The sequence below is a fragment of the Prenolepis imparis genome, unplaced genomic scaffold, assembly GCF_030444845.1.
Source record: "Prenolepis imparis isolate NDT839.2.m4 unplaced genomic scaffold, iyPreImpa1.0 SCAF_12, whole genome shotgun sequence".
NCBI lineage: Eukaryota > Metazoa > Arthropoda > Insecta > Hymenoptera > Formicidae > Prenolepis > Prenolepis imparis.
Window position 1 is genome coordinate 2,419,301 of NW_028141170.1, and position 21,778 is coordinate 2,441,078.

The window sequence follows — 21,778 nt, forward strand, 5'->3', positions numbered from 1 at the left end:
AGGTGAAGAGAGAAGAGAGCCACGGCACGGCGCGACGACCGAGGAGAGAGGAGAGAGGAGAGAGGAGAGAGGAGAGGCCGAAGCAAGCAGGCAGGCAGGCAGGCAGGCAGGCGAACGAGCGAGCGAGCGAGCGAGGTCGAGACACGCGGCAGCTGTCTGGCGCCAGGGGTCCCCCTGTTCCCTCAAACAGTCGCGCCGAATGCCACCCACCTTAGCCGACCGACCTATCGTGCCATTCTCAAACCTGCCTGCTTCCCGGGAGCCCGTCCGGCTTTCTCTCTCTTTCTCTCTCTTTTCCTTTCTTTCCTTTCTACACGCATTAACTCGCGTTCCTGCGACCGTCTTCTCTTCGTCTTCGTCCTGCTGCGGATGCAGCTTGCGTCCGACGACGCGTGCACATTTGATCGACGACTTCGTTACCGCAGATTCGTATTCGTTCGCGTCGCGCTCGGTGAACATTTTTAGCTCGTCAGAATAATTATTTAATAATCCAATTACTGAATATTGAATAGTGCCGAGAGAGATAATATCGAAAATCAAATGTATTTTATCGCGTTAAAATACAAAAAATAAGAACAGAGCCTTTGATGCCTCGAGAAGCTTCAATCGGCGACAAAAGTCGGAAAACGCTCGATCGAAGAGATTTTGAGATTTCTAATTCAAGTGATATTTCTGTTCTTTCCCGGAAGCAGCGTGTTCTATAACTGATTCAAATAAAAAAATCGCGCGCGTGTTTATAATTCCGTGCCATCCTCCTCTCTGGCGCGCCCTATAATTTCGCATATCATGTATTATATTGACCGCGTGTAACATCGCGCAAATATATGTGACATTCATTAAGCCGATGCAAATGCAATTGCGTTGAAACGATTCTCATTTCCGGCAAACCGAGGTTACTGTTTGCTGTCGAGGAGATAGGTCAAATGCGCGTCTGTGTAATGTCACTTTTAAGTCCCAGGAATTTTAAGCCCAAGTGATATAAATGCTTAAAAATATTCTTTTACAGATAGTACAGATGCTTACTCCACATATTTTGTTGTAACAATCTATGTGTGTCAAACTGAGGTATCAATTTCTTTGGTTTAATGACCAGCTTTACATACAATCTTAATATTAATTGAATTTTAGCAGAAATTAAATATTATAAATGAACATGATATGCATTAAAAAAATTAAAAAATTTATATATAAGTTTAATCAAAATTAAAGTAATCTTTACACTTAACGTAATTCAAAACGTTAAAATTCAAAGAGAGGGGTTTGCTTAAAAGTGACATTTAATAGCTTTTACTGTTATAGTATAGCGGAGATGTCTTTTCAATTTGTATGATCATTGTGGTAAATTGCACTTTACGTGACCACTCTCGAATTAAATGCGCAAACGACGCAAACGTCGTCTGTTATTCACTCTTGCAAGATCGCGAGAAGCGCCGGGCAGAGACGCAATTTGCTGACTTGGGAATGTCTGACGTCGTCAGAGTAGTGGCCTTTGCATTGGTAAAGGCAGATAGTAAAAGTAAAGGCCTCGATGGCGCAGGAAAACTCGGCGCCGACGTCGTCGTCGTCGTCGCGAATATTACGAATATTTTTTTTTTCATTGGACGCGAAAATTTACGATTGATTGAGAGGCGAACAAATGTCACGCTCTTTTCTATCCGGGACTTGATCTTTCTACAGATCAAATTATGTTTTTCTATAAAGTGTTACCGAAATTAATAACGTCGCGAAATATTCTTTGTAAAAAATAGATTTAATTATAATTAAAGAAATAATTATCATATAATTTTTCTTTCTTTGTCATAGTAATATTATTCGACGCAATAGCGAAAAATTATTTATTGAACGACGTTGCGGAGAAACGATATAGTAATCGCGGCGGCGAGAGAGCAGAGCCGTGCTCACTTTCCTCGTTCTCGTCGGGGCCAAAAGCGTTTCAGGCGTTCCACGAAGCAGCAACGCGAGCGAGAGCAACCCGAAAAACGACGAGTCCGCGATCCGTGCGGTGCGTCATGCGTGAAAACCTACGCGCGCGTCAGCCTCGTGGAACGTGCATGCTGAGGAAATTTCTTCGACGACCGCCGAGACCGACATGATAATGCATCACTCTGCCCTTTGGAGAAAATTTTACTGACTTTGATGGACACATCGCGTCGGCATCACGAGTTAATCATTATCACACGGTATATAAGATTGTAGAATATCTCAAAATTATAATGGTTTTTGATGAAGATAGAAAACGCGATTTTTTAAAAATATGTATTTACGAGAAATTAAAAAAATCATTAAGTCTTTCTCTCTCCTCTCTGTGCGTAAATAAAAGTCAACTAGAATCGCGATTCTTGAATTCATCGCAATTAAAAAAAAAATAAATAAATTCGTCCAAAAAAATTACAATCTTTATTTTATTTTCCTACAGGGAAGAAATTGATTGTAGCATCGATCAAGGCTAACCACGCGGATATAGAGGCGTAGTCATCGATCAATGGCGTAGTCGGAGGCATCTCGGATCGACCGTTAGGCTTAACGATTACTCGAGAACGAAAAAAGTCATATATAAGAGAGGAGAGACGGTGTCTCCCCATGAAGGATCATTTTATTTTCCCAAAATTTCGCGCCGGGCTGAAACTCGACTCGGGATTCGACAATCCGCTACCGTTATAACGACTCAACGGGACACCCTGTATATATCTCTCGCCGCAGGGTCGGTTCACATATGGAGTACGTATAACCTTGAGGACATAGTTACCTTCTCCGTTGGTGGTAAGCGAGCCGGGAAGTGGCAGGGGCGTGCTGTTTTTGCACCGACGTTGATCCCCTTCGCTGGGCGCGCGATCTGAAAATAAACGGACAACCCTTTTGAGAAGCTGCTTTCCTCGAGACTATTTCTTCCTCTCTTTCTCCCAACTTCTTTTGCTCCCCCTCACATGCTTTTTTCTGCGCTCTCGCATATGTCTCGCATTTTCTTCAATAGAGAAAATTATACAGACACGCATCTCTAATCGTTTATAATCGCTGCATTTGAAAGAAAAAAACATGCATCTTGCAATTGTAGCGATGTTGCATAATTATGCATCATTAAGTGGCGTAGTTTGTTATCGCCACAAGATCGGACGACGATTTTCATCCGGAACGGGTGAAAAATCTCGCGACATGCGTTGCATAAAAGGCTTATTATCGGTAAACACCGGCAGCGAGGTTCCACGTAATTTTATACAGATCGTACATCTTGTCTCTTCCGCGTGTAACTAATTAACGCGACACCAGAGTCTCGGATTTCTCAGTTTCGTTCGACGGAATAATACGGAAGGCAAATAGAAAAGCGAATCAAGTAGTAAATAAGAGTTTCGGCCTTCTTTTTTCTAGAACGTGAATAATTGTATTTACACATATTGTTGCACGTGGAAAAAATATTAAATACGCACTTGCTCAATTTAAATTCTAATATACCATTATCGCAATTAAACGGCAGCGCGAGTAAGCCGGCTAATCGCGAGAATTCACAATAAGTTGCGAAGCGTGGATAATTAAGCGCGGCAATTTCCGCCAGCCAGAAGAGACAGAAACAGCCAAGGTAATCGCCAGACGCGTGATTCATAATCCCCCGCGGAAATTCGTGCGTCTCTGTCTTTCTCTCGTAACGTCCACAAAAGAGGTGACAGAATCGTCCAAAATAATGATTCGCTCGGGACGGATAATTTATTCGCGCGCCCGGTGCCAAAAATCCCGTTTAACAAATGTCAACTAATTTCTAACGAGATCAACGCTAATCTGTCCATTTTTTTCGTAAATGGTCCGATAAAGCGTCCTACTTAAATATTTTTTTCGAGATACTAAATTTATTTTGTCAAAAAAATTCTAGCAGTAAAAAATTAACTTTTGATTCGATTTAATGAGAATTAGAATTTAGTAAGACAAATATAAAAATTAATTAATTGAATTAATAAAATTATAGAAATTAATTAAAAATAACTGCAAGTATAAGATGTTTCAGTATAAAATACTTTTTTTAAAATGGCATTTTGTACGAATTACTAATTACGAATATTATATTACAAAAGACTTTAGGCTCGACGAGTTTCTTAAGGATCAGTGGCATGCTAATAGTTTTAGGGATAGACTATGAAGGAGACCGGGGTCCATTCACACTAAAAGAGAAGATGACGTCAGAAGAACAAGTTGGACGAGAGAGCGGTCGCATTCTTTTTGGATTCCAGAGGATCGTTCCTACAGGAGAGAAGGCATTTCCTGCCATATCGTATCACCCCACGAACATTAGAGAAAGCAAAGTGGACGGATGCTCGAAGAAGGGGCTCCTTCAAGGACTTGGAAGACAGTCCCGTCATCTATTTTTAGGACACAATTATTTAAAAATCCACCGGCCTCGCTCCCGTCGTCGCGTCGAGCGAATTCAACAGGAGATTCTTCTCCGTCTTTCGCCGAATCCTCGTCCTGTTTCCCACGCGAGAGGCTATCTCCGCAGTTGTTACATAAATAGAAACCGAAACTCGCCCGACATTCTCTTTCTTCCTAACCAAATAAATATTCTTTCATTCAACAAAATTATACATATAATCTTAATATAATTCCGACTGTATATTTTAAAGTTTTCTATATATACAAATAATTCTCCAAATTTGCTAGATGTCGATTATAGAACGTAAAATGTTTATCGATTCCAAGATAAATTTTTACACTTTTCAGTCTTTCACAGATTCGCGTTTCATGCAACCGATGGGCAAACAATGAGGACAATCATCTTCACATAAATGTTTGTCCAGCCGATAGGGAACAAATTGACACGCGAACTCGCGGTTTGTTATATGTATATTCACCGTCGTTCGATATACAACGCCGCAGCACATCGAGACGAGCGCAAATACAATTTATTTACCAAGTGGCCGGTGACGAGAGAGAGAGCTCGACGCGCGTTTTTGGCACGCGCGTCACTTCACAAAGGGAACGTAAATATAATTCCGCGAATTACGCGTGTCACCGTGTAAGCCGTTAAGTGCCGCGCGAATCTGCGAGATAGTGTCACCGCCGAGTTTGCAAAAATATATAGCCACGCGGAAGATTCGGCCCGCGGCGCCACCGCGCTCTCTCGCTCGCTCGCTCGCTCGTTCATCCAAGGTGAGCGGATTCGTGAATTATTGGGCTTTGGCTTAGGAAAGAGAGCCACAAGAAAGAAAAGAGACAAGTCTCAAAGGTACGAGTTTGCTCGAATCGTAAAGTAGCGTCAAAAAAAAAAATCATTACTGTGAAAATTATTTTTAAAATTTCTACTTTTTAATTTTTTAAGTAATTTTTCTAAAATTATGATGAAAGAGAGACATTGGAACTCCGAGTTTACATGATGTCGCGAATGTATCCGCATAAATATATCGCGATCGTCGTAAAGTCGAATACATCGTGACATTGGAAGTCGATTCGACGTCACGCGTTATAACGTTTGCGCGATTCGCAGAGATTCACCGAGAGAGCGAGCAGGCAAGCTGCATCGAATTAGGATCTCGCCGGCGGATCTTCAAAAGCGGCATCTCGTCGGGCTCCCCCGATCCGGAAATCGGCGTGTCTTGCCGCTCTCTCGGTGCTCTCGGTCCGGTCCGCAAACGCTGCCGGCGCAATCCGGTGAAGGAGGCACCGGAATGCGAGAGAGCCACTCCCGCCGATCGCCGGCGGTCGGTCGGTCGGGCGGAGACGAGAGGAGAACGAAAGGATGAGAGAGAGAGGGGTTTCGTTATACGGAATATGCAGCGTTTACCTGCAGCACATGGAGACCATCAATAACAGATCCTAACGAATTTGCGATTGACCTCGTTCCTCGTAAAATTCATTGCGCGACAAGTTTTAATTTTCACTATTCGATATGTTAATTTTTTGTACGTATATACAAGATAAACGAGTCTTTAAATTTGTCGTCGACAGAGAATGCAGTGAAAGTTGGATATATTTTTTTAGAGAGAGAAAGATTAAAAATAAAAAAAACGTGCGCGGAAGGCAGATACGGAGAGAGGAAGGCGGGATAAACGAGGAAGAGCAGAAGAAAATGCTGAAGAGAGTCGGTGGAGGAGAGGCAAAGAGAGTGCGTGTGCTTGATTTTGCTCTTTCAAGCAAAGACGAAGAGAGAGAGAGAGAGAGAGAGAGAAAGAGAGAGAGGGAAGGATCGGGTAAATAGACGAGAAGCAAGGGACAGAAAAAGAGACGAGAAGAGATAGAAAGAGGACGAAAGGAAGGAGAGAAGGGATATATTCAAGGACGCCGATGCGGCAAGCCAAGCGACAGGCGTTCACCGCTTCGTTGTGGACCTGGGGCCTCATGTTACCGCTCCACGTCAGCCCCACCCTTTGGCTGGCGCTAAGGGGCCCTTTACGTGCCCTTAACCTTTCACGGATTAGCGCGGCGTATCGGAATTGTCGCGTTCCTTCAAGGCTACGTACGAATGTCCTGAATGGTTTTGCACCGAGATTTCTATCAACGAAGATCTATAAGTTTATATACTTGTAGAATTGGAATATTGTTTTATAATCTCTTTCAATGTATTTTTCCCTTTCATATAATAATAACTCGTTCCTGGTAAAATGGCAAAAGCAGCCCATTTTAAAACCGGTTATATGTATATCGATACCGCACTATCACGCTTGTACATTCTTTCGAGACAGGTGGACCGTTAGCGAGTGCGCTTAGCTGAACTTTCTATATCTTTTCGCAATTTTTGCCCTCTTTTCTCTTCCTGCAAACGAATATTACCGGTTTTATTTTCAACAACACAGAGTGTTATTGTATACAAATCCGAGAGTAACGAAGCGATCTAAGACTACGCGGCAAAAATCAGATCTAATCTAAGAGACGAATCTCGCGGAGAGAGAGAGAGAGAGAGAGAGAGAGAGAGAGAGAGAGAGAGAGAGAGAGAGAGAGAGAGAGAGAGAGAGAGAGAGAGAGAGAGAGAGAGAGAGAGAGAGAGAGAGAGAGAGAGAGAGAGAGAGAGAGAGAGAGAGAGAGAGAGAGAGAGAGAGAGAGAGAGAGAGAGAGAGAGAGAGAGAGAGAGAGAGAGAGAGAGAGAGAGAGAGAGAGAGAGAGAGAGAGAGAGAGAGAGAGAGAGAGAGAGAGAGAGAGAGAGAGAGAGAGAGTAGAATTAAAAACGTAGATATATAGCGCGATACGCGGCGGCGTTTGTCCTCGTATCGCGCGTTCGAAAGGGACTGCGGCGGTGCGTTGTGTCCTTCGTCGTATTCGTTGAAATTTGCGCAACCACGCCGTATCTGACACAGAGCAAGCGTGTGCGGAAATCAAGTAGCTTCGCCGATCATTCCCAATAACGGAGATACATATTTTCAGTATACAAATTAAAAAAAAAAATCATTTAAAATCTACATATTATGAATGAAATATACGCATGTAAAATCATATAAAATAATAAGAAAAAAAAATTGTAAAGAAAAACTACTCGATATATATTGTATATCTGGAAAAAGAGTGGAGATGTAAGAGATGCTGTTCTTTTCCACTGGCGTCATCCCCTTTATTCTCCTTCCGCGATCGACGAGAGAACGCACGCGTGCGCGTGTATTCGTGGAATCTCTCCACGAGTCACCGGTTCGACTGAACTAGCTACGTTTCGCAGTACGAATATCGGCGTCGCAGGCAGCAACAAGTGGCGGACTTTTATCCGCCGCGGTGCCGGTGGCCCAGTTTCCGCGACAGAGCGATAAATTCGCGCGAGCGCCCGAAAGACAGATTTACGACGAAGACAGGAGGCGAGTCTTCTCTTCCGAGAAGAAACCGCTCCTCTGTTTCCTCCCACGTCACCGAGATGAATCGTTTACATGCACTTTTCGATTCTATCGTATCGATGCATAATACGCGTAAAGTAGAGCTGACGTTATTAAGTGACGACTTATTTACAATTAAGCAGAAGTAACGTCAAATGTGATTTTTTTCATACTATACGACGACTGCGAAAGGATTAATGCATTTATAAATTTACTAGAAATTAAAGAAAAATTATTTCACATTAACTTCGATTAAGTCTCGATTATACTGTGTTTAGGCGCGAAAAATGCGTTGACCTCGATCGAGACGACGATGTAGGCGGCCGACGAAGACGGCGACGTATTCGTATTTATAACGCACCCTGCGGATTTAATAATACCTTCAAGACCACGTTGGACCTTTGGCAGGATCTTCCTTTATATAAATGCGAGTAGTTACGCGGTGTATATACACGGTATGACACACGGTCCTTTCTATCGACAGGAGATATTGACCCCAGGCGATACACACTATGCGTCCAGCAATATTTCTTTACTATACAAGAGTGCGTCCACTATATAATCTTATAAACACGGACGCACACACGCGCAACGTCATCGCAAACACGCGGTTCTCCTGGCTGCAGGCGCTATTATTTCGTCATATCGAGCTTAGTCGCGCAACGTCAAGCCTATATAAAGATGCTTAGTCTCCGCGACATTTTTAACGAAAATCTAAATAAATGCTACAGTAACATTATATATCGATATCGTGATATTTTATCTTCGATATCTGTAAAACAATATATAATGTAGCACTTGCGACACATCCTGACGATATCAGTGTGCTATATTGCTTTACCTGATTTACACGCTTGGCACGCTTTTAAAGAAGATATCGATGAATGGAGAGGACTCGACGCGTCCATTATACATCCGCGTATATAATTGCGCAACTAGATCGCGCGAGAGATTTCTCGAACGAAAGGCGGCTATAAAGGCGAATCTATCGATGACTACGCAGTCGAGATCCGCGTGTTGTATATATACTTATTCGCGCACACTCGCATCGAGCCCGAGAGAACCAGTTTAGGACCGGGTGTGGAAGAAGAAAAGAGAGAAACGTATATATAGGAGGCGATAGTCAAAATCAGACGCGGGCAGAAAAGGAGAGGAAAACTTAACCGGCAGAAAGTATCATACTTTTCACTATATTTTTTTGCGATTTACAACTTCTTTGTTTATTATCTCTTTAATTTCGTGATATGGTACCGTTATGATTCTTTATGATGCGTATTTTATTGTTTGGATGTATTTGAAAATGCACAAATCTTGAGAAAAAAAATCAACGCGAATAATTTTACTTTGAATTATTTTTGTGAATCGTTTTCGTGTTAATTAAAAAAAAATCGCAGTTTTATAATTAAAGCTCTTTAGTTGCAGAATCTGGTTTTTAATTGAAAATAAATATCGCTGAATGCTAATATTGATGTTTTGCATTCTCGCGATGCAGCAGATCGATCAGCTTCCACCTGGTGGTCCAATATTGGCCAGCAGATACATTGATCAACCGCTGAAATGGCGATATCATGAAACCTATCGGCATTATGCGATCAAGAAGATCGACTTACATAGCACGTATAGTTACAATCATAAAGAATCATGAAAGTTATAGAAAATTATATTTCGATTTTTCAATCAGAGCTGTAAATTTGTGTTTTATCTTTATATGTAATATTCATTTTATTGGGCATTTACAATTTTTGTAAGAATTATTTCTTGCAAAATTTTGTTAAAACTATGTTCGCGAAGCAATATGTTACGGCAGATTGAGAACCTTCGACACATATATGACTAAAATGCTATCGTAAATGTATCTCCGAATGTTATACGTTTGTTTTTATTCGACTCCCCCCCCCCCCGTCTAATAAACTCGTTAGTTTTATTCGCGACAGGATAATCTACTATTTTACTTAAGAATTCGCGGTGATTAAATATACGACTAAAGTATCGCATATATTTATGCGGCCGTTTAGATTAGATAGTAGCTCCTATTTTTCCGTCTTTCCTCGAATTTCCTTATAAGAAAAAATATCGACATCTTATTTATCGATCTCATCCACGCGTGACCAATGTCAATTAATAATAGCACGCTGATTAAACCCGAGTGAGTTATGATCGTGGACAAAAATATTATTCCGTTTTAAATCGAAGAGCTAAATGAATAAGAGCAGCGTGTGAACAGAAAAACGTGCGCCTCGAAGAAAAATTAAATGTCAAGGTCCCCCTTTCACACACCATGGCATCGGCCAATTTCTAAATCGATACTTTTAAATCACGTTAACAGGATTATTTGTGTGGGATCTTAAACGCTTGCGGATTAAAACGGGGGTTTCGCCGCAAACTCCGTAAGAGATAGAAACGGTGTCACTCTCGTCCCGGATTATCCCTAACCTTGCTTTGGGCTAGGTCATGAGAGACACGACATGCGCGCTAACAGAGGCGAATCTCGCTGCTTGTACGGCTTGCAAACGTTTGCAAGCAATAAACATGAATTATCGTCGGCACGGTTGCGCGAAGAGACACACGCACACGCATGCACACGCGATCCACATTCACAGACATTCCTGATTACGGTATGAAAGACGAAGACACTCACCTTCGGGTCTCAGTCTGTCGGCGATAAGGCAATACGGGGGTGGCGGCGTCTCTGAAATAAAGAAAAGTGATAATTGTCATATTGTCGTGAAACTCAAAACTTTGGATGAATGAAATTACGCTACGTATTATCTAATCTAAATAAAATTAAATGTTACGAAAAGTGAAATTGTTGCATTTTGAATATTTGCATTATTTGGAGTATAAATAATTTTATTTATTTTAGATTTTTATTTATAATTTATATTTCATCGAGAGCAGTATAATTATTAAGTAATTTTAATCAAAAGTAACTTGTGTGAAATAAAATAATACGTGAAGAGTGTCAATGAAATTTCGATAAATTTCAATTAAGGATACCGCTTGATATATATATGTATCGATCGCGGAGTCATTGAGAAACGGATCTGGAAAGGCACCGGTAATTTTCGATTAAATCGAGTTAATGGCATCAACGCCAAGAGATGTCGGCGCGAAATATCACGACGGACGGGCGCCCCGTTAGAAAGAAGTCCAGGTCCAAAAGCGGCGAGTTCTATTATTGGCGCGGAACGCCTGTGCGAAACCGGTATGCCGTTTTTCGTCCTTTTACGTTTATACGCGCCCTGAAAGTATAGAGGACAAATCGCGGCACCGCGAATATCTCAAACGTCAAGGTAACCCGATGCTTCCCGTGCCTTCGTCTCGCTCGTAACGCATGGCCGAGATACGCACGTACGTATGATAGGTAATTGCATCCTCGAGGAATCTCGCCGCGAGTCTCGAAAAAAGCCTGCCACTCAATTAGCTCTTTCCTGGACGTTCAATTTTTTTCAAAGAAATTTTATAACTTGAGTAAGAATAATAAATATAGGAAATTAGAAAGAATTTATTGTATAATAAAAAATATTTTTTCGAAAGAAATAAAAGTATTGTAAAATAGATTATCTATATATTTTTTAGGAAAAAAATACATTATTTTAATGTGATTTAAACTCTGCAATGTATCATAATTTAGTTTAAGAAAATTACTCGTTTTTATCGATCATTTCGTTTAAATAAAAATATATGTAGCACAAATAATAATATTACATCGTCAAAGATTCATATCATAGCGATTGTAATCAGATATTGACATCGGTGTATCGTAAATAACGCAAGTTTGTTTTTTTTTTTTTTTTTTTGTAAATGAGATACAGATGTATTCACTAACAATAGAGGAGAGGCATGCTGGAGAAATCGTGCCGAAATTCCTAGATAATAAACGTGGTGCGATGTCGACGCATAATGGCCGCCTGTCGCGCCTACACGTGAATCCTCTCCCGCGGGGCTCGCGTTTCTCGCTTCCTCCGGTTCGCTCTTTGCTCTCTTGATCGCGCACTCGGCTCGATCCCTCTCTCCAGAGTCCGACCGGCCGCCGCCCGAGCTTTAATAAAGCCGGCGCGGCTTGTCACTCATCGACGCACTTCAAACTTGGAGTCGGAGTTTGGCGCACGATTCGAATAACAAGATCCGCGAGAGCACACCCGCGATTTAAACGGCGATGTTTTAGCCCCCCAGTTAAGGCACTTATAATAAACGCGTGGCCATTACGTAACTCGCGCCGCCAAATGTCTCTTCCGAAACGAGAGAGACGCGCCTATTTCTAGGCCTGTTTATCCATCTGTCGCACACAACCGCCGCGAGAGATAAATGTTATTACATTTATCGAACCGAGACCATCGCATGCGTATCGATCGATACCGAAGCGGAAAAGCCAAACAGTAGGTATGCACAAGGATGTGTTTGTTCAGATATCATCTTTCAGATTATAAAATTGCGCGCAAAAAAAAGAAGGAAAAAGAGAAGAAAATACAAATCGTTTCTCAGCGCGCTTTTGGACGTGAATGAATATATTCGGAGCGCGGCGGGGAGAGAAAGTGGTGCGCACATTTTAAACGCGGATCGCGGTGTAATGATAAAAACCTGCCCCGCGACGATTTGCGTAACGACGACGTACACAGAGAGCCGTCGCCGCCGTCGCCGGTCAGCCGATGATAATCGATTCGCCGGCGTGAATTATTAACCGGCCGTCCCGGCAATGGTTCGCGAACGAACGACCGCCGAATGCAAAAACAGATAAAGACGGCGGCGGGTTTGTGTGTGTCGCGCGGCAGCGTTACGAAAACAAGGCGCCACCGCGGGGAGGTGATTTACGCGCGATAAAACGCCGCGCCGCGGCGCGCCGCGATCCGATACGAAATTAGCGTACGCTATCGACGATCGCTGACAATGGATTCGCGTCCGTCCGGTGTCCGTTTGCGTAGCTTCTCTTCCCCTCCTCCTCCCCGATGATGATGTTGCGCGTAAATTGAACCGTCGAGAGAAAAAAATAGTGCCTCTCCGTCGCCGATTATTACCGGTCATCGCGCATATATGCGTCATTGCGTATCGAATATGCGCGTTATTTCGAGCGATACGGGCTAAATTACGCGTGCATTTATAGTCGACCAAAATAAATGTAGGTTAAAACAAAATATATGCATTTAAATATGAGAAATACATATATATGTATATATATTAGAATGTAATTTTTCTTGATGTTGAATTTTTTAAAGAATTTATCTTCTATATATAAATATAAATTATTATATAGGAATATATTTCAGAATGTTTTAAATAATAATAGTAATAGTATATTAATTATATAATATGATATAAAACTATTAAATTATATATAATATAATAAAAACTATCATTAATATAATTATTATTAATATTGTATTTCGTTATTTGCTCATCTGTGAAATGTTATGAAAAAAAAATGTGATTATATGTATATATAGAAATTATATCGAACACCTGGACGATCACGCAAAATGTCATTTCGGTGCGTGGTCAGTCTTTGTCTTGACAAAGAAATTCTAATTTAAGTATCGACGAAATTTACAGCGCAGCAAACTTAAATTCCTAGGAAACCTATTCCCGATCCGTGGAAATGATTCTAAAACATGCGCATCCCCGAAGACTGAATATAATAACACATTGGTACCAGCCAAGATTCTTGACGCCTTCGCTGCCCTCGATTCCGAAATCTCAAAAATTTCGACGATCGAAGGTCAGCAGTCGGCATTGCACAGTGGGTGTATATATTTATTTACATAATCTCAATGTCAGTCAAAAAGTTATAAAAATATATTCACGATTGAATTTTGAGACAATTTTCTGTTTGTAAAAAATTCAGATCTAACTATAGAATCATTTATTAATCCTAAAAGTTAATCTGTAGCTTTGGAAAGTTTTATACCACAATACGATATTCCTTATCAAACTCTTTGAAACTTTTTCGCATAAAAATGTAAATTTCCAACATTATATAATTATATTTAAATATTCAAGACAAAATTGTAGCGAATGTAAAAGACCTTACTCGTTATCAACTCGTTCAAAACCAATTCTCCAAGTGGAGTTAAAGTTGAAATACTTGACATCGTTTCTCTCTCCAGACTCTTTATCGAATACTAAACATGGATACTCGCGCGAGGGACGAATCGAGGAAAAATGCCGGTCAAGTTTCCGCCGATAGAGACCAGGCGGAGAGATTCCAGAGATCGGTGCAATATTCTCCGGCCGGCGAAATCGAATGGAAGAGAGTACCGGGTACCGCTCGCTTCTTGCCTGCCTGCCTCTTTCGTGAGGTTCGCCTCAGTTCGGTCAGCTCCTCGGCTAATGCCGGCTGGCCTCGACAATTAGCTGGCGCCAGCAATGACACGCAGCGGCGCCGGGCTGCAGCCTCCCCTCTCTCTCCCCCCGCGTCCCATCCCGTACTTCACCCACCCCCCTTTCTCTCTCTTCCTCGCGCGATCCCGCGACGGACTCCGGTGTCTCCGATCCCCTCGCCATCGCTGCCCTTCCTAACCGCACATGCTCGACGGCGCCCCGTCCTCAGTCTGCCATCCGCTCTCTTCTCCCGCCGCCTCTCTTTCTATCTCTCGCGCGATCTCGCTCTCTTTCGTCGCGTCGCGTCGTATCGCGCTCGTTCGCTCTTTCAGCTTCTCTCGCCGTCGTCGCCGGTCGACCAACCCTTCCCACTCTTTCTTTCTCTCTCTCTCTTTCTCGCGTCACCGTCTTTCCGCCAGCCGCGACTGACTCGCTCAATATACGTTTTATTTTTAGATTAATTTCCTTCTGGCCATAACTTTGATTGTACGGCCATTCGTAAGTGCTCTCTCTCTCTCTCTCTCATCACTTCTAACGCGATCCTACATTCGCTTACTTACTTTCTTTCTTTCAACATGCGCCGCTCCGCGTTCCAAGTATTTTTTTTCCCTTCTTTTTCTCGGAGCGCGGTCGGGGTGTCTGCGCGCTGACGCGTCTATTTCGTCGTTCTTGGTGCCACCGCTTCGCTTTCTCTCGGCTTCTCTTTCCCCAAATGCGTCGTCGGCTTCCTCCGGGCGTGTGCATACGTGGCGCGACCGCGCGCTATTATTAGTCGTGGAAACCTCAGCATGGAATTCGAAGGATCCGCTCTTGTTTCTCTCCTTTCCCCCCTCCTTCTCCGGCATCGCGCGCTGTTAATTACGAAACGCGAGCGTAGTCGCGATTTTATCTCGCACACCTTCAGTCGCGCGATCTTTTTCTCTCGCGAAAAGGTGCCCGGCGAATCGGTTGCGCTTGTTATTTCGACGCGCGATTTTCCAGCAATAAACGCACGATATTATCACTAAATCGTACACGCGGCGCGCTCGACTGTAACGAATCGATGTTGTGATTAGACCACCGGCGCCGGTGAACAGTCGCATGAATGATCGCGTAGAAAATCGTATTTTTTCCTACTCAGCAGTCATACGAGATGTCTTTCAAACCTTTCAAAATTATGTCGACATAAAATGTATCGTTTTCCTCTTGTATATTAATTATTATTTTTATTTCTTTTCGTATATTAATTATTAATAATTATTAATATATATATACAATATTTAATTATTAATGTGTACATCTTATTGTTAGAAATGTATGTCCCTCCTAAAGTATCTTTCTCTTCGATCGAGAATGTTTCGAGATAATATATTCCTCAATTTGGATCGCGAGCCAAAGCGTAACAACCGTAAAACACACCGTGGTTTGCACGATCGAATTCAGCCGAGCTTGGGCCTCGGCGACGACGACCGGGTTAAATGATTGCCGGGGTTACGTAAAGGCGCGTTTTGCTGGCGCCTACTCCGCCCGCTTCCTCTCTCGCTCTCTCCCACTTTATTAGGGCGCGACGCTTTTTTGCGATCGAAGTCACGTCACCGGACGCGCAGACGACAGGACGGTCTCGGGACCTATAAATTCGACTGATGCGAATACCGATGAATAAGGCGTAAACAGCGGAAAGTCATGCGTCACAGCACGGTACAGTTATTAAACTGAACGAGGAAAAATACCGTTCTCTGAAAAAGTGTCTTCAAAGAAACTCTTCAAAGGCCGACGTTGAAATAAATTTTTATGCGCGTCTCTCGTTACATATTTTTGAAACCGTGCAACTAGATATAATGAAAATTGTGCAGTACTTAAAGCTTCATTAAAATTGCAAATATTTTCTTAAAGTTAACGTTTATATTTGCATTCGTTAGGAATGAGCATTGCAAATATAAACATTAGTTAAGATTACGCAGGAATACGTCAATGTGTTTGAAAAGTTTGCTCATTAGTTCTAATTCTCGCACTGTTAACACGTCACGTTGCTGCACAAATGAGTTTCTTCCTTTTTAAACACATCTGACATCTCCTTTACATCTTAAAGAAAATTCTTCGCGATTGTGATTATAGATGATGAAATTTGAAGCCTGGCTGCGGAATAGAGTTACAACGGCGCCACTTCACAAAATAAATATCCTGTATTGTAGGTGGTCACTTTTGAAAATGTTGGACGATTATGTACCTGCTTGAATCTAACATAATAAGTCACAAAAGCGTACTCGAAAATGTGAAATGACCTTGTCGTCGGCTTTTGAAAGTTTACTACCTGCCATAATCTTCAGCGTTTCGTGTGAAGAAAAAGACGACCGTGTCGAATATGTTTCGACGTTTCAAATTATTTTCCATTAATTTGAACTAAATTACGATTCCGTAATCATATATCATTATTATTATTGTATAAGCGTCATTTTTTATCAATAAAAAATTTTATTAATAAAAAATTTTGTAAAATTTCACGTGGTGATAAATTTGCAATTAAAAAATAATTATTTTTCATACAAATAACACGTGTTTCCATTTCTGATTCGTCTTTTCGGTACGAGGGGGAAAGCGTCAATGTATTGACATTTGACTCCTCGAGATTTTCTCCTGGGAATATATATTGCCTATATTTATCTATATTTACAATGGTAACCTTGTGCGCCCATCTGTAATAAATTTCCTTTTTACACCGACCCGAGTCTTTAGGCTTGTTAGCATCGGGCGACGCGTGCACAGGTGCCGATTAGCGTTCTCGGTGAGGTCTACGATCTTACAGTGTAGCGCCAGCTGTGCGTTACGATGTTAAATTATTCCGTCGTCTAGACACCACCGGTGGCGACAGACTCAGACACGTTCGATACACGTCCGGACTAAACACGGTTTTAAACGGTATTGATAGTATTCCTGTGAAAAATCGGCACAATCCGCTGACAGACCTAACTTGAATTCTTTATGAATTTTCGGCGAACATTAGAGTCACGTCTATTGTTCAGCGGTTTCCAAACATAAAAATTTTAGGGGGAAATTTTGCTTTACGTTTAACGAAACTTTACAGGACGCCTTTAGTAATTTTTATAAAAACGATTAGTTTGTTTTACATACATCTCTAAAAGAAATATTTATTTTATATACAAGCTCATTAATTTTATCTCTTTATACTAAATTTGATTAAACCTTCCATTTAAGATAAGATTATTTAAAACGTAAAATACATCGACGCTGTAATTCGATCACGAGTGGCAAAGCATCGAGTTTTGGCGAGATGTTAGTTAGTGCGAATTAACGAGAGTTACGTAACTCGCACCGAGACTGTTTATCTCTCGGTGCTGAGAACACAAGAAAAAGAGCTACGAAAGATGAAAAAAAAAAGCCTTCGCTTACCGAGTATGCAGAGCCGGCTCCAGTGGTAAGGGTTGCAGCATACGTAGACGGGATCTTTAGCGGAATGACAGATAGGTAGTCTCTTGAGCTCCGAGGAGTGCTTGAGATCCGGCCACCGCCAGATCTGGCAGCAGAGCAGGTGCGGGTCGCTCGGCGCGCCGCTGCTTCTTCCCTCGGTCGATCCTCTCATCGCTGGCACGACGCTCGCCTTCCCGTCGACGCAGCACCTGTCCGATCTCATCGGCGACGCTGACAAAGAGTCTTCCGACGCGGAGCAGCAGCTCTCCTGCTCGTCCTCGACGGAGGACGAGCGATGGTGCCTGCTGGAGCGGTGACGATAGCGACGATAGCGATGATGTTGAAAGCCGTGACGGCCGTGATGACGATGCGGCCTGCCGTGGTAGCTTTGCTCGTGTTGTTGTTGTTGTTGTTGTTGTTGCTGCTGCTGCTCGTACATGGGATAATCGTCAGCTGGCGATCGTTGCTGACGCGGTACTAGGATGCACGAGCCGAGATCGGCGCCAGAGCTCTCGACGACGGCGAGCAGCATCTCCAGCTGATTCTCCTTGAGCGTCTTGAGGAACTCCTTGCACCTCAACAATCGGCCGGGATGATCGTTGTATTGCCGTTGCTGCTGCTCGTCTTCATCCTGACTCGTGTGGCCGCTGCCGCAGCAGCCCTGGTTTAACCTGCTGCTCGTGTTGCGATCCCCGTACACCACCGCACCACCTTCCGTCAGCGCTGTCCCGCTCACTTGTCGGCCGCCCGCTCTGTTGTCGTTTTGACTGACCGTGTTGCTGTCGTAGACGGCGGCGGCAGCGCCGCCGCTCGTGTTGCTGCTGCTCGTGCGATGATACGTACGTGACGATGAATTCTCTTGAGCTTTACACTCGGTTTCATGCTCCCTACGGACCTTGGCCTTTAGCAGACGTCTAGTGAGCACCGTCCGTTTGCTCCAGAACATCAACATGAAACAGGATTTGCGGTACAACCATTTGGTGGCCAGTCCTTTTCAACGTAGCCGCCGTAGGAAAACAAAGTAGGGGCGAGGGCGGGGGAGGTGTGCGATGATCGGACCCTCCCCTCCGCGAAATCCCTTTCTTCTTCTTCTTCTTCTTCTTTTTCCTTCTTTCTTTCAACAAACACCAAATACGCACTGTCAACCGAAAGCACTTTTTCGCGCACACGCGAGATCACAGACGATATACGGAGCGGACACACACACACGACGCACAAACACAGTCGCGCACGCTCGCGCAAGCGTGTATATTTATTTATGCCCGCGCGCGCGTATATCTCACGCGCGATCACGGTCCCGAAATAGTGTGACAGTCCAAACCACACGACGGAGCTCCGTTTCACGGTCCTTCTTTCTCTCTTTCTCGCAGATTTTCTCTCTCTCTCTCTCTCTCTCTCTCTCTCTCTCTCTCTCTCTCTCTCTCTCGCGTGGATATTTCCGACGTTCGACGAGCGGCGAAAAAAACCTGCGTACTACCTTTTTATTCTTCGGATAAGTTTTTCGGCCGCGTTAAGCGAGCTCGGATCCAAACACCGGCTGACCTTGAACTCTCATTTACCTCTCGTTCGTTTTCGGGCCTTCGCTCTTCTCCTTATTTCAGGAACCGATCTATGCGTCTCCTCGATTTTTCTTTTCTTCTTCTCTTCTCGCTCTCGAGGGGGGAGGGATATCTCCTACGTATCCCGTCGACGAACACCTCTCGGGGACAAACAATCCGCACGACGGCCGTGAGCGCGAGCCACTGTCGGCATCGCGGACAGACGTAGCCGCGGACGCCAGTCGACGTCGTCCGCGAGCGACCGACGACGTAAAACGCACCACGCGTCCGAGGACGTAGCGCGTGCACGCACACGCAGAATACGCAGATGCAACTGGTCACCGTCGGAGATTACCGACGAACGCGCGCACTGCTACTGGGTATATATCGTCGTACACTTCTTATCCGTTATACACGCGCGTTCTCGAGAGATAGACAGAGAGAGAGAGGGGAAGGAGAAAAAAGAGACACAGGGGGGGACAGAGGGTAAGCACGAAACGAATCGGTCGGCGCACGCACGACACCCGGCCTTTACTTTCCTCGGCCGTCGCCTATGTATCGAGGGCGATGCGGTGCCTTAACCTCGCGACCCGGCGCACACACACACACACACGATGACGTGTATATGTATAATGAGTACGATATAAGTATGCGCGGTGTATACAATACACCGGCGACGTCGCGTCGCGGAAATGTTGCCGCGGCGCCGCCGCTGAATCCTCTCTTCAGGAGCAAGAACTCGCCGCGACCCTCCGCAGCTGATGCAGCGACGACAACGTTGTCGCCGAACAGTAGTAATTGGATGATCTCGATGAGGCTCGTGGCAGGAGATAACGTCGCTCCTGATGTTCCTCTTCCTGTCGACGATCCGGTGCTCGTGTCGTCGTCAGTGCCGGCACCACCGGGTCGGCGGACGACGACGACGACGGCGACAACGACGACCGCTGCCACCACCACCACCGCCGCCGCGACGACACTCCAACAACCTCAGACTCGCGATCGTCGCTCCGTCGATCACTCCCCGTCATCCGTGCGCGCGTATCACCGAGTGACATTTTCCGCTCGCATCGTCCGTCCCCTTCTCTCCCTCTTCTTCTTCTTCTTTTATCTCCTCGCGTTATGTTTCCACGCGCTGCTCTAGTCTTTCTCTCACCGTGACACGATGCCGCGATTCTCGACACCCATCGCCGCTGCTCGCCGGCTCTGCTCCGCTGCTGCTTGCTGTTGTTTCTCGACGAGGACGCGCACTGTCACATTCTTGAAATCGCTCGAACCCCGCGGAACGGAGATAGCGACACTCGCCGGGGAGGATACTCTCGCGAGGTGAAATGAGATACGAGAGAACTGAACGGGGGAGAGGGAGAGACACGAAGAGTGGGAAAGATCGCGTACGTATATATATGTACGAGATCGGACGTATACAATTGTACGGAGAAGGCGAGAGAGGTCGTGCTAGAGTTTGCGCTAGGAGAGAGCGCAGCAAACTTCACTCCGAAGAGCGACGCTTCTTCGATGTATCAACTTCAGCCCAACGTCGCGGTCTTGAACGGGATCGTCGCCCGCATTTCTCAGGAGTGCCGGCTTCTCTTAAAACCCGCTCTTCTTCTATCGATGGCTCGAGTGTTCGTTGCCCTCTTCCACCGTATCTTCCTTTCGCGCGACGAATACCAACGTCACCAGCGGATCGAGACGAACTGTTGCGCACGACCGGATCGACGCGGCACGATCACTCCGACTCGACACTCGATTAAACTCGGCAACGACTGCAACGAGACTGATACGCACGAGGTTCTACGCGCGCCGCCGCGCACCGACTTCCCTCACCACTGCCGTCTGGCCCTCTCCTCCTTTTCTCTCGATGCCTCGATACCACGCAGCGCCTCACCCTCCTTTTCGTCTCTCACTGGCTCGTCTCGTCCCGTCCTTCTCGTTCCAACACGCCGACACAACGACCGTAGCATACTAAACACACAAGAGAGAAAGAGACGATCAAACATGGCTGCGCCGGTGACGGACGGCGCCACGGTCGCCAAGTAGCGGTGCCGGTGCCGAAGACGGCCGAGTCTCTTCTCTATCCTGTTTCTCTTTGCGCGGCGCCTCGCAGGGATCGAAATACATATATACATACATACACACTATATATACATATTTTGTATATATATATATATATATATGTATAGAGACCGCCGCGAGTCTCCGCGCGACACGAATTCGAATCGAAATTTTTTTACAGCCTTATGCAAATGCGTGAATCATCGCGATGTGTCATGATTAAGTGGCCAAATTCGCGATTAAAATGGTCCGAGATAGAATTTTTAGATATGCTAAATAAACGATTTTATACCTAATCTTGCTTAAATATGATGTTGCTATTTTTCAGGGTCGTTTGATTATGTATCTTTTCGTAATTGAAAAATGTTTGCCGTTATAAAGAGAATAGAGATTTTTATTTTATATATATATATATATTTTTCCAACTTTTATATATATCTCGAATTTAAATCAGACAATTTGTAAAGGAATGAAAAGGCAAAGAGACGAAGATGCCAAACTGTTCGTCGTTAGAACAGACTGATACCAGCGTCTTCAACGCCAAATTGCCGCGCTGTGCTCTACCTTCGAGGGTCAACATTCCAAAATAAATTTTAGTCACGTTATCGCTCGTAAAAAGGACTTCACCAACGAACGACAAAGGAACGCCGCAAGGAACACACGCACACTGCTATATCGGATGACAGGAAGAAAATGGCA

At 44.2% G+C, this 21,778-nt stretch overlaps 1 protein-coding gene across 2 annotated transcripts in view; it reads right to left on the reverse strand.

Annotated features, from left to right (window-relative positions):
- Dad (Daughters against dpp) overlaps window positions 1–21,778 on the reverse strand; it is a 55,789-nt gene that overhangs the window by 26,983 nt on the left and 7,028 nt on the right. Inside the window, exons 4-6 of one of the 2 annotated variants that reach the window (XM_083051605.1) lie at window positions 17,472–20,989; window positions 10,408–10,458; window positions 2,747–2,833 (exon numbers count right to left, since the gene is read on the reverse strand). In XM_083051605.1, coding sequence (XP_082907731.1) covers window positions 2,747–2,833; window positions 10,408–10,458; window positions 17,472–18,441 — 1,108 coding nt within the window. In that variant the 5' untranslated portion in view covers window positions 18,442–20,989. The remainder of the gene's footprint in view (window positions 1–2,746; window positions 2,834–10,407; window positions 10,459–17,471; window positions 20,990–21,778) is intronic. The other variant, XM_083051606.1, reaches the window with a different exon arrangement.